This window comes from Cynara cardunculus (genome assembly GCF_001531365.2).
Source record: "Cynara cardunculus var. scolymus isolate 2C chromosome LG 5, CcrdV1, whole genome shotgun sequence".
Taxonomy (NCBI): domain Eukaryota; kingdom Viridiplantae; phylum Streptophyta; class Magnoliopsida; order Asterales; family Asteraceae; genus Cynara; species Cynara cardunculus.
Genome location: NC_037532.1, coordinates 9712980 through 9727599, shown reverse-complemented (window position 1 = coordinate 9727599; position 14620 = coordinate 9712980). Strand labels below are relative to the sequence as shown.

At 32.6% G+C, this 14620-nt stretch overlaps 1 protein-coding gene across 1 annotated transcript; it reads right to left on the bottom strand.

Moving 5' to 3' along the window:
• Positions 1 to 11374: 11374 nt before the first annotated feature.
• On the bottom strand, positions 11375 to 14272 carry LOC112511969 (histone-lysine N-methyltransferase, H3 lysine-9 specific SUVH1-like). Its single transcript, XM_025117727.1, has 2 exons — positions 14225 to 14272; positions 11375 to 13896 (listed from the first exon to the last, which is right to left on the bottom strand). The coding sequence occupies exon 2, from the start codon at positions 13689 to 13691 to the stop codon at positions 11619 to 11621; it is 2073 nt and encodes a 690-aa protein (XP_024973495.1). The 5' UTR covers positions 13692 to 13896; positions 14225 to 14272; the 3' UTR covers positions 11375 to 11618.
• Positions 14273 to 14620: the final 348 nt, after the last annotated feature.

The window sequence follows — 14620 nt, the reverse complement described above, 5'->3', positions numbered from 1 at the left end:
TCTTTTTCCAGTCATGAAGTTGGAGTTGTTCAAGATCTCTAAGGGCTTCATTTTGTTTTATAGATAAACCAGATAAGGTATCACCACCATTAATAATTCTAAGAATTGTTGATGTGAAATTCCTTATGTTATTACCTTGTGAGATAAGTTGTGCAAGTGGTTCARGGAAATGTTTTTTCCAATCTTCCCATGCAGCAAGTGCAGTAGTTCCAAGATAATTTTCAGCAATAGAAATCATTACCTCTGCATTAATATCTTTTTCAAGATATTTTGAAGTGTAATCACGATGTACTTCTTGAGACCAGGTTTCTAGATAAGAATTCCATAACTGAGGATGAATATCAGTTAGATTCAACAAGGGTGCAAATTTCCAAGTGAAGGTTGGGTCAGTTGGTAATCTTCTTCCTTTATTCCTATAACTTAATGTAGGTTCAACATAACATTTAGCTTGAGTTCTAGGGGGTCTACGTGTTTCATAGGTCATGGTTTCAAGTCTTCCAGGTACAGGGTGAGTGACAGAAGATCCACTTCCTTCATTCATAAGGGCAAAGTTAATGGTCTCTACAGAGTCAGATAAGAAGGAGTCTAAAGAATCGTCATCTTTTGGAGTCATTCTTATATTTCCCAAATCATCTTGATAGATAATTTGTGAGTCATGGAGTTGTCCTTGTTTCTTAAGAATAACCTCCATTTCATCAATTTCCTTAGGATCTAGAGTATAACCAAATAATTCTTTAGGGTAAAGAATTTTATGATCAGTATCACTCCATCCAGTAGGTTTGATATCTTCAATTTTAGTCTTACTTGACTCAGGGGGAGTATATTTGACTAAAAAGGGTTTGATTTCATTTGGGTTACTAGAATCAAAGTACTTAGAGTCTTCTTCTAATGTATCCCATTCATCACTTAATTCGACATTCATAAAACTAGTGGAAAATCTATGAGTATTTTCATCAGTAGTTTCACTTTCATCATCAATATTTGAGAATGTGGCATTGTCCTTATAATTTCTAAATCTCAAAGATTTAGATCCACTGGGGTTTATGTAAGAAACATAACTCGTGGGGACAATTATAGATGGTTCTCTATGGAATGGAATGGTCCATTCACTTCCAGCAATGGTTTGAGAATCAATTTGGACAGGAGGTATCATTTGTATTCCTCTAGAAGACACAGTCTGTATAATTGAGTTAATGTCCACATTATACTGACTTCCAGCTGTTCGAGTTAGTCTTCCTAAAAATACAATCTCTACTCCCAAATTTCTTCCTATAAAGTTTTCATATCCTAGTGTTTGGATTTGCACAGTAACATGCTTACAGAAATCACTAACACTTAATGAAAAGTTTTGAGGAGYAATATAAGCAACACCTATATTGTTGTTTAAGTCTATTTCCATCGTTCCTATAATAGCTTGATCAAGATTAGAAAATCTATTGTCAATCAAAACTAACAAGGCTTTTGTTCCTAAACCAGTTCTATGAAGACCTTTTACTGCAATAGTTAAAAGTCCAAAATGTAGAGTGGTTTTACTGGTATGTCTTAATCTAATGCTAGCTTCTCTAGTCATTAAATTAATGGAAACTACTCTTCCTTGTGGTACAGCAAGATTTTGTAAACTATGGTGCCGAAAAAGACCAGAGTTTCTTTCGAATATCCCAGTAGAATAAAGTCTAGTAGGATTGAAAGCTTCTAACTGATTATTGTTAAGAAGTTGTTCACTTCTGTCAACATTAATCATATCTTCAAGTCTAGAAATATTAGAAGATCTTCGAGAAAATAAATTTCCTAGGGTATTGAAATTTAGCCTAGTTTCTTGTCCAATCATTTGAGACCTGTTATGATCCATAGAATCATTTTCATTGATGGTTCTAGAACGACCAAGAAAAAGAGTTCTAATTGCCATTTTGTTTGTAAACAAGAAAATTTGTTTTAACTTTAGGAGCAGTCTTCTTTTCAAAAGTTGTTGAAAGTTTCGAAAAATTCTCAACAAGATTATCCAGATCAGTAGGATGTAAAGTTTCTTTAAAAGAAAGTTTATCATCCTTGTGGTGTAACGATACTAAAAGAGAGATGATTATATTGTTTTGCAAAACAGCTAATTTGTTCGATTCAGAAACAATATGATTTGTTTCAGAATAACCAATGGATTTTGGAAAACTCTATTGGTTACAAAACTTATAAGCTTCTTCAAGTATTTTGCCTTCAAAATTTAAGTTCATTTAATTAAGAACCAATTTTTCAATTCGTTCTAAATGAATTTTAATTTTGTCAAACTGATCTTGAGACTTTTCCAGAACTGCAAGAACTTTATCTTGAGAAATAGAATTTTTTGATTTATTAATAGGCTGGCTATTAATCAAAGAATTGTATTTCCTTTCAAAGCTCACAAGTTTTTCTTCAAAAAGAGAAAAAGTTGTTTTGAGGTATTCTAATTTATTTTCTAAATTATGAATAGCTCTGTCTTTTTTTATTAATAAATCATGAATAAATTGCCAAAGATGGTTATTTTTATTCTGATTTATTTCAAGATTTTTTTCCCAAATTTACTAATAAATCTACAAGAACGTTAAGCTGAGAATTACTACTATGAAATATATGATTTACAGACTCTTTATAAAAACAACAATTAATACTATTATTATCTAAAGAAGTAATAAGTCTACTTGGCTGAGATAATTCTAGATTTAAATATTCTAATCTATTCATAAACAGTCAATATGAAAAAATTAAAACACACAATACTAATACTTAATACTTAAATAAATTTAAGTACAAGCTCTGATACCAATAAAAAGGGGTTGGGCTGTAACGCAGTTCTTTAGTGTGTAAAGAAAACACAGTTCTCTAGACACTAGGTCTGGGCCTCAGCGAGGTTAAACATCTAAAGATTCAACAAACATTCATTAAATATATCAATTTCTACTAAGGTTAAATAAATATTTTCTTCATTAAAAGCAAAATTCCAATTATCACCATGAGAGATATTATGAGCACAGGTTTTAATTTGATCGTCAACTTTTAGATTAAACCAAAAGCTTCCCATAAACTTATTGATGTCTTTAAAAACCTTTCCAGCAATATAATGTTTTAAATCTATAGTTAAAAGATCAGAGGCTAACAAAAACGTTAGGTTCTTTTTGAGATTTTCAGATCTAAATATTTCATAATCAACATAGCAAAAACATCCACAAGGACATCCACATATAGAAGTGTGTAAAGGATCAGGATGAGGACATTTACTAAAGTGAAGAGGACATGAATTAATACTAAACATAAAGCGGATTAATGTATAAATCAAACAAGAGGAAAATATTAAAAAACCATTATCAGAGGTTGTTAATCATTTATATCAATATTATCTTAATAATCAAAATTTAAAGAGATAAGATCTTATTTTTATATATCATAATACCCATTTTAGTCACTCTGTTATCACTTTTTTAAAAACATTTCTTAATATAAAACCAAGAAAGTCAGATAAAATTTCTTTTAAAAAAAACTCACCTTCTTGGACTAATTCATACTTTTTTCCCCTAAAACGCACTCTTGGCTAAACAACGGGTACTTCTTCTGAACTTATACATCCTTACGTCTTTTGTTTTTTCAAAGAGGATTTTAACTTTCTTGGAATATCTTAAGACAATTTTTTAAAAATTACAATCAGGACATTTCCCAGAGGTTTGGCTCAAGGCCTGACAGTTATACTCCTGTCATGAGTATGAACTAACAGCAACCAAATTTCTTTATGATATAATTCATGAGATCTTATCTTTATAAATAAAGATTTTAAAAGATAATAAATATAAAAACTTCACAACATGATATGGTTCTCTAATAAGAGATTTAGCCTGCCATAATGATAAAAACTAACCTTGTATTTATACAGTCGGCTGATTACAAAAGTAGATGCTTACAAACTTCAAACTTACAATATTTGATACTCTCTAATATTTTTCTTCTTCCAGGAGTGTTTTGATATGTAAGATATCTTCAGGTGTGTTTGAAGCACTTACAATTGAAACTTATTTATAAGAAAGAAAATAGAAATCAACCGGCTACCGATGGCTTCAACCGGATACAAAATTCAACATATAAACAGTGAAAGTTGGGGCATGGCCATAATTTTCAAACTTTTTCTAGAAAAGTAAAAGTAAAAGCAGGATGCTTTGTCTCTGTCTGCCGCATTTATTAGATACAGCTGTAAGCAGGTGTACCATTATCATCATGCTTTGTTTAGAGAATTTTGTCTGCTAGTCTTTTGAGAGCTTTGCCTTTGAAAAAGAGTCTCCATTTGTCTTTTGCTTCTTCTTCATCATTGTAGAACTTGAGAAAAGTATAAGCAGCAATTGCAGATGGAACATATATCTTGACTGTAGGAGTCTCTCCAAAGAGTGAGTAATCTTCAGATGTCAATACTTCAGAGTTCCAAAAGAAGTCTGAATAATAAACATGGTAATACCATATCTTTAGATCTTCAAAGGATTGACCAGAGATGTATTGCCAATTAGGACAGTGAAGTAATAACTTATCGTCCCAATCTGAAGAGAAAGTCTTAGACAGTATCTTGATAACTGAACAACTAGGTTCAGGCTCAGATTTCCAAAATTTTGGAGGTGAAGAAATAATGTCCACCAGGATGATATAATCATCATAAGTTTTAACCAAATTAATAGCTTCAATAACACGAACTRGAAGCCATTTGATTTGATCAATGTCAGATAGGATTAGTCCGCAAAGTAATCCATATTTAAAAAGATCATGAAAACTTATTTTTTTCGTTTCGAAACATTTGTTCAGATGCAGTAGATAAATCAATCTGAACTGTTCTAAAAAAAATTCTTTTTTCATTATCTGGAGTAGGAATTTCTTCCAATTGTACTGAAAAACCTTGAATAGGTGATCTGGATAAAACCATCAGCCATTCTTGGTATTTTAAAAAGGTTTCAAAGTTGATGTCTGAAAGATCAACTAGATTTTGTAAAAAAGAAAAGCAACCAAGATTAGGAACAATTAGTTGCTTATCAACAAGATCTTMTGGTTCTGATAAAACATTTTTACCTTTCATCTGTGAAGATGTAGAAGATGTCATTAAAGGTTTTTCAAAAGGGAGTTCACAAGTGAAGTCCATATTTTCAGTATCATCAAAACAGTCAGCATGGACAGAAGCAGACTTCCCAACAAAGCGTGGTGAAGACCATCAAATTCTTGCAATCGAAAAAAAATGGCAGATATTGGTTTTATCATTATCATCTTCAACATCGACGACTTCTTTTCTTCAACCATCATCGTTTTAATCTGTAAAACTGCAATTGCATGTGATTTGTGTGTATGAGAAGAAAGGAGATACGGAGGTGAAGGAACTGGAGGTCGGTGATTTATGGTGGACGCACGATGAAAATGGAGCAGAAGATGCAGTTATTTGAAAGGATGCTCAAAACCTGCAACACTAAACATAAAAACATGTTCACTTATGAACATAAAAACAGGTTCATAAAAAACATATTCACTTTAGAAAACAGGTTCATTTTGAGATTCTATATTGAAATCGAAATTTTAAGCAGTGAAACAAAACAATTTTCAGGAAAAAAAATGGCGGACATGTGTGAAAGCGTTCATGCATGAACCTGGTTCACAAATTGTTCATATATGAACCTGTTTCACTTATTCATCATACATGAACCTGTTCCATTTAATGTTCATATATGAAACTGTTTCAAAGAAGGTACTTGTTCATGAATGATACTGATACACATAATCTTAAAAGGGAAACATAAAAACTTGATGTTCACATATGAAACAGATTCATAATCAATTTGAATCAAAAATGCATGTCCATTGTTGAAGAAGATGAAGACCTGCAAACCAATAATTAAAGAAAAAAATCACTAAAAATTATCAAAACAATAACCTCCATATTTATCTTTCTTATAATTATAGAAACTATTGATGTAAACGATTTATTTAAAAAAAAAACTCTAAAAATACAAGATTACCCTTATTGAGATTCAAAATTGGATCCATGAAACCATAAAAAAATAGATAAATGTGAATGACTAATGAGGGTTAAAAATATAATTGTTTCATGGTAAAATCTATATTATATTATAAAATATTTGATAAAAATTTTTAAAAATCATTTTTTATGTATGAAGTACTGTTTATTGATGCATATTACTTAAAATTCATGATTACAAGTAAATTATGCATAAGTACAACTTATTAAAGCTTTATTTTTGAGTTCATTAATTATTTGCAGATAAATATAATCAAATACTGGATAAACATTTTATTTTAAATATAAAAAATCTAAAANNATTTTTTATGCATGAAGTACTATTTGTTGATGCATATTACTTAAAATTTAATATTACAAGTAAATTGTGCATAAGTACAACTTATTAAACCTCAACTTTTGAATTCGTGTAACTAATTACAGATAAACATAATCATATACATGATAAACATCACATTTTAAATATAAAAAATTTAAAATATAATTAGGATAATCGTTGAGTTTTAATAGAATACTTAGTTATTATATTTATGAAAAATTATATTATTAAACTAAAAATAAATTGATTTGTTACTAAACCTAAATTATATTATAATAAAAAATTTGAATTAAAGAAATTACACAAAAAACGAGAATTTTTAAATAGTTAATTTGATATTAATATCAATATATTTTTTTAAATTTTGTGATATCTTCAAATTTATATTTCACTGAAAAATAAAAACATCATTATTTTACTTCAAAACACATAAAACATCGACAGAGAAATAATACAACAAAACATTAAAATCGAGATGTATCTCGTTGCATTGCACGATGATCCTCTATATCTATACTATATCATAAAACATTTGATAAACATCTCGATTTTAATGTTTTGTGAAAGTTGGTTCCATTTTGATGCAATTTTCCCTTTGATAAAAACTTTTAAAAACCATTTTTTATGCATAAAGTATTGTTTATCGATGCATATTACTTAAAATTTAATATTACAATTAAATTATGTATAAATACAACTTATTGAAGTTCTATGTTCAAATCCGTATAACTAACAACAGATAAACATAATCAAATAAAGATAAACATCTCAGTTTAGATATAAAAAACTAAAATATAATTAGAATAATCATTGAGTCATAACAGAACACTTAATTATAGTTTTTTTTATAAAAACTTGTATTATTAAAGCAAAAATAAATTACTTCATTTCAAGTCTAAATTAAATTATGATAAAAATGAATTATAAAAAACGAAAACTTTGAAATTGTTAATTTAATATTAATATATATTTTTTTTTCAAAATTTTAAAAATATCTTCAAGTTTATATTTTATTTAAAAATTAGAACGTTATCGTGTTTCCAAAACCACATAAAATCGTTTTATAACATCGACAGAGACAAAAAATAAAACAAACATTAAAATTAAGATGCATCTTACCGTATTGTACAAGTACCATTCTAATGTATAAAAAGATAAACCTTTACAAATACTTAAAAATGAAAAGGTTATAAAAAATTAATATAATCCATGATAAATAATAAATATTTGGAATTTTTAAATATTAATAATTATATTTTATTTGGATTTTGGATTTGGTTAGATGGGATGGATAATGTTGAGTCAACAATCATTGCTTCTATCCAAATGGAATCAGCATGAAGTGGAATTCACTTCCCATTTGCAAAAGTCATCACTCATCATTCATCACACCATCATTTTATATGTTTTTTTTTTTCAATAAGAGATTTGATGGATATTCGAACAAAGCAAAATTAATTACTTTTTATGAAAGATAATTTGTACATTAGGATGAGATATCAAGTATGATTCATGGGTGAGTTTGAGGTTCAATGTGATCAAGGGTCGGGATCGTTTTTTACGCTTCTTATCTTAACTCTTTTTTTCACACGATCATTCGCTATATATAGGGTTGAGTTCACGTGAGACCAACTTGTTTTCGTGAGATCACAAAATAACACTGAAACTTCACAAAAACATTGTGAAGGTACGAAGACCACTTAAACTTCACAACAAAAACAGTGTGAAAATTTTAAACTAAACTGAAAACTAATTTTTTAAACAAATGGGTTTAAGAAACTCTAGAAAATAAAAAGTCACAAAACCATTAAAAAAAGTCAAATAACTTTTATTTCAAGTTGGTGTCATTATTACCAAACGCAATCTAAAATTACTATTTTATCCTTCGGTTTGATTTTAAATTCAAAAATTCATAAATAAAAAGAAATATAAATGTTATAATTGTTGTATACATAAAAGATCGTGTGAGAATGGAAGTTATGATGAGAAACATAAGAAAAAATTTGAATCATTAATCAGTTTTAATCTCATGTTAATTACACTTGATAAGGGAATTGATTCAGTACATCTTGATGCACATCATTAATGTTGACATTCAATTAGTATTGATTCAGAGATGAAGATCTTTTCTTACGTTTTTCATTCTAACTTTCCTTCTCACTGGAATACAACAGTTGTTTCATGATACATCTCTTTGTCACAATTGGAGGTTCCAAATGCGAAACACCTGCTCTAATCATAAATTTTCAATCGAAGCCAATTTTATCCCTACAGAAGGATAGCCTTGGAGTGGTTAGGATGTATGCAGACTTTTTATCTGTTTCAAGAGGTAGACACGTCGTTTCTATGAATATTATCAACTTGTAAAACAAAAACTAACAGAAAACATATACGGGAAGTATCAGAGTGTATGCAAACAAGCAACAGAAGGATCCACTACCATTTTCAAGAAAACAAAATAACTATTGGTTTAACGCTTGAACAATGCACGAGATTGATTATCATAAAAATATGTGCTAAATGATATAAAGCAAACATCTTTATATCATTAGTACATATAAATTAGGGAAAAATGCATAAAAATGAAACAAACTTTGACTTGATTTCTATTTTGGGAAACCAGCTTTCAAAATTCGCATTTAAGGGTCTAGGACGAAGTTTTCGTTTATTTAAGGTCTCGTTTACAAGGTTAAGCAGATAGCCGTTGTCTTACATAATATTTAGGATGCCATATCATCATTATTTAAAAAGAACACAAATAAAAACCGAACTCCCCTACTTCACTCTTCCCCTCCCTCTTGTGGTTACAGCAACATTGAATGCTCGGATCTTGAAAAGCTCGATGGAATGGGAGTCACGGGTGGCGGAGTGGAGTAGAGGGGGAGGACAAGGAGTGGGTTTTAGGTTAGAGATGAAAGTAGGGGAAGAAGGAACCGTGGTGGGATGGTGGATATCGACAGAGAAGAAAGAAGAGTGGCGGTCGGGTGATGGATATCGATGGTAGGGCCGTCCTTTAACATGTTAAACGTGAGATTTTGAACAGTAAATGTGTTTAGGATATTTCATCGACCCGTGTAAAGTTATAACCAAATTTGTTTAGGTTCAAATTATTAATTATTTGGGTTTAGGTTCAAATAATTTATAGTTTAGGGTTAGGTTCAGATTGTTAATTATTTAGATTTAGCCCATTTTTATCCTCAACATGTATCTCTGTTGTCTCATTTACGTGATGTAATTAAAAGATATGGATGTAGCTGGACCTATAAAAGATTGGAACGTTCCTGAACGGCGGCAAAAGATTGGCAATGGGATGATGGAGAACAACAAAGAGGAGGGCAGGTGAAGGTGGTCTCGATTTGGGGGTCACCGGAGTTTGCAAGTGAAGGTTGTCACAATTTGAGGTGGCTAAATTTTAGGGTCACCCGCTCGCCGGAGTTGTAGACGTTGAGGATTAGTAATGGCCAAAAACCGGTCCCGGACCGGGCCGGGCCGGTCCTAATCGGTCCCAAGTTTTCTCGTAACCTGCCATAACCGGTCCCGGTCAAAAATGGTAAAACCGGTCAAGGTTCTTCATAACCGGTTATGGGCTGCCGGTCCTGGTCCCGATTGCATTAAAAAATATTTTTTTTTTACATTATAAAATTTGTAATTGGATCACTCAAATACACTTTAAAAATGCGGTTTAATATAATTAAGATTACGTTGTCTTAAAAAAATACATTATTTAAAAATCCTTTTGTGGCCACGGAGGTTCAAATGCGGTGACTTCGGGCTATCTGCAAAGCAAGTGATCGTCCTGGGATTAATCGGCTCACATAGCGGATTGGATATCCAGGTTAATATAAAATATACATTATAAAACTATTTAAAAGTACATTTATTTATAAAATTATTTGAATTTTTGGGTCGGGCATGACCAGTCCATAACCGGTCCCGGTCCTACAAAACTGCCAAAAACCCCCAACCGGTCCCTTGCCGGTCACGGTTCCAGTCCTCCGACGGTACCCGGTCCGGTTTGGCCATCATTATTGAAGGTGAAGGGATTACGGGTTTGGGCCTTGGGCGTGTTTGACTTTTCTTTTTCATTTAAATAGTATTTGTTTTTATTAGAAAAACAAAATAAGATTAAAATACACTTGCTCAATGGTTTTTTATTTTATTTTAAAACATGACGTGGAATTTACTTTTTAAGTAAAATAAGTTTTATGTGCCACGTCATAATTATTTGTGCCATATAATTATTTAAATTTCTTTTATAAATTTAATCATTACATGAAACCATAGTTGGCAAAATACTTAAAGCCAAATTATCATTAAGAGGTCAAGCAAGTCATCAGACTCTTAAATAAACCAAAAACCTTGTTTTAGACTCTTAAATAAACCAAAAACCTTGTTTTAGACTTTTAAATGATAATTTTTAAAGTTTGTTTTCTAAACAGAAATCGAGTCAAAGTGGTTTTAAATTAGTTTTCCAGTTATACCCCTTATATTTTTAACATAATTCTCCCTTATGATCTCTTTTTAGGTTATTGTATATTTACATCTAGCAAATCAGTTTTTACCAAACATGACTTGTTTATTAGTTGGCTTATCAATTAATAACAAACTCATTAGTCAATAACTAGCTTATTAGCCAACAACTAACTTATCAGTTATGCCCCTTGTATGTATATTTTTGGAGATTATTTTACATTGTTATCTTAATTATCACCTTACCCTCTAACGTCTAGCTTAACAACAATCAACTAATCTGCCAAACATAGCCTAATAACGCTAGCATGCCTTAACCGCAAAGGTTGTGGCGTAGTGGTTGAATATCTCATCTGTGTAGGTTTCGATTCCAGACGTACACAACAATTGTGGCCACTAAGTCTATCAGGACTGGTTGTTTGCAGTATCAATTTGCCGTGCAAACACGATTGCCAAACTGAGAATCAGATTGAATGCTACCATCCTTTTGAATCGCCAATACACATAATCCACCTCAAGAAACTTCTTCAAGATTCAATATTGCATAAACATAAACTCATACTACTAGAACTTATGTAGGATTATAGATCAAAAGAGTTAACAGTACTCAAGATAAGCAAAGGATGAATCAGATAACTTAACTTCTAGGGATGAAAACAAACCATATTACGCTACTGACTTCAGATTACCTACAATTAGCACACCAAAATGTAGCAAATACCCAAAAAAATGCACTAAACAACTTACTAGACGTAAAACGAGAACGCTAACCTTTTACAAGAGACATCAACTTTGCTAACTTCATGCAGACGGCTAGTAGAAGTAACCTTTGCACTTTGTCGATCCACACAAACACTTATTTCTTCGTGGTCCAGGTTTCTGATCCCTCGGAATTCCGTAGTTAAATGTTAATTCCTGCATAGGAGGAATGTGCTTGAATGCATAAAATCCAACATTGAGATATGATTCTCGGTTGTTTTCACGCAAAATTGGTTGCCAATAGACGTTAGGTGAGCAGCTATGGTTCATAAAACGACCCACGTTTCCCTTATTTTTGGCACTGACGATTAGGGAAAACGGAAGCTTTACGGGCTCGTCAGTCGGCACTGGTTCAAGCGGTTCAAAAGAACGGGTAGCATCAAATATGTAGTTATCGTCACTATCATTTCCATTTTCAACCACTTCACCTGCATATTCACATATGAATGCTCCAGCTCGGATGGGATCCCACGACCTAAGTCCCCAACCCTTATCCTTTGTTTTGAACACTTCTAAATGGAGTTTTAGACCTACTTGGGAAACTCGGTTTCTGCAGCTAGGAGGGCATAAACAAGAAGAACCGCACTCGTGAACCAATAAGTTATGACTCAGAAGAACACCAGCCGTCGAATATGGAAGATATCCACCATTTCTTTCGATGCAAGGGCAGTTGGTGGCAGGTTGGCATCCATTTGAACATCTACAGTTTAACGAAGATTTGGAAGAAGAATATGGTTTTGAATACTTGAGACTGGGAGAGTACGTAAAATAAGCGGGTCCCTTTTCGTCATCTACGTCGTTTACAAGACAAATAGGTACATTTTCGGCGCCAGACGTAAGGTCGGGAAGGATAACCCCAACCCGTGTGGTAACACCATCTCTCCATTGCTGAATTGACTTCCATAACGTAAATCCTTCAGGTTGACCAGAAACTCTAATCAATTTGTACTTGAAGACATTGCAACCAGATTTCCCTTTTTCGATCCATGATTCGTGGATTTTGTATACGCCATCGTAGACATATACTTTTCCTGTTGCACTTGCTACATCCTTAAGACCACGAACAACCCGTACCTCATTAGCTCGGTGCAAGCTTTTTTCCAAAGCAAGATTACCCCTTTCAAGCTTTTGATCCATCAGTAGTTTATCACTTCTTTGAACACCACCTTGACCACTATAAACTAGAACTTCCCCATCATCTCCGTCATCTTCATATCCGCCGGAGGAAACGATACTGACAGCTATCGGCTCTTCATCACCACTGACCTTAAAACTCAGGTAATCTATTCCGGCCATAATAGGAGCGTGCAATCCCACCAAACATAGCTCCATTCGGAAAAAGAAAACGTCACCAACATTGACACCAGAAACAGCGCCAACCCGTCTTTTGGTATTAGCCCGAGCTCCCTTATTCATCAAGATTGTGCCTGACCTCAAGTCGGCCCGTCTTGAAATCCCGGGTATAACTCCCTTTGAATCATCAAGTTGTATTATCTTTCTCCTCAGCAAATTATAGACGATGACCACACGTTGGACCAAATCGTTATCACTCTCAGCTTGTCGAGATGGGTCAATGTCCACAAGATTGAAAGATCTCAAGAGATGATTAACCAATGGATCAATGTCAACCTCAGAACTAGAAACAGCCACCGCTTGTGTACCTCTCATACTTTTGCGGATTTTACGTTTTTGCCTGATGGCATCACTGCTATCCCCCATATCCACAATGAAACCGTTCTCAAAACCATCATTTTGAATATATTCATCGTTATATGATCCATGATTCTTGGAGCTCCTTTTCGACGTCCCTTTGCCACCATTGGTTGCTGCTGAGGCTGGTGTTCTAAAGGAATTCAAAGGGACTGGTGAAGGGATGGGGTAAGATCTTCCATGATTGGGTCCATTGGCTTGCCTCTGAGACTCATTTGTAGCAAAGGGGTAAAAGTGTCCAACTCCAGGGGGAAATGAACCAGTTGGAGATACAAATGCAAATGGTGAAGACTGTGGTGTTGCAGATGAACCAGATGGGAAAATTGGAACAAGACATCTCAATGGCTTAACATTCAAAACCCTTGATTTGTCAATAGGACCAGAAGGAACCGAATCTGAACCTAAGTTGTCTTCCATCAATCTCAATCACACACACCCTCTTCAAAAATTACCAAACTAGAACTTTCCCAAATAAACCCACAATTCTCAAAGCATAAATAGAAGAGACATTAGAAATTAATCCCAATTAAACCCACAAACCAACCTTTTTTATCTGCTAAAAACCCATATAACGCCAAAAAGGTGCAAACTCGTACCACAAATTTCACTTCGAACTGTCCTCCTGAAACATGCAAGTTGAAATCTAAGTTTAAAAAGCAATATAAATCTAGCCTTTAAGAAGCTAAACAGATTTAACCTAAAAAAAGCATGAAACCCCTAAAACATGTTAAAACCCTACAAACAAACTAACAAATTAACATAAACGAACACAAAATTGAAGATCAACAAGTCAATATCTAAGAAACAAAGATCTGAAATGAACTAAGAAGCGGTGATCCGTAGGTGCAGCAAAAGGAAACATGGAGACTTGTTTCAAGTATCAGATTTGTTATGTTTCAAACTAGAAATCGAAGAGAAAGCCATTGAGATCTAAGAATCCAGAAGATTACCTCAACTTCGTTGCTTGATAGAGAGTATGAACGAGTGAGTTCCGGCAGAAATGGTGTTTGGATAGTAATCCAAGAAATCAGTCACCGATTTAACTCTCTTACATTTTCCTAAAATTTAGATCTATTTTTGAAACCTTGGTTTGTATTCCACCGTAAATTACCCGAAATGACCGCTTTTCAATATACTTTGTAATGGATAGGGTAAAGATTAATCTATTTTAAAATTCTGGATATCTAATCCGTTATGTAAGCCGATTAATTTTAGGACGATCACATGTTTTATAGATAGTCCAGAGTCACCACTTTTGAAACATAATTATTTATATCATTAAACTCCTATTTATATTGACACCCTACACACTAAAATAACGGGTAATGGATAAATGGTAGAAAAAT

Bases quoted from the DNA above. Each gene is read 5' to 3' on its own strand.
- LOC112511969 (XM_025117727.1), bottom strand. From the start codon at position 13,691: ATGGAAGACAACTTAGGTTCAGATTCGGTTCCTTCTGGTCCTATTGAC.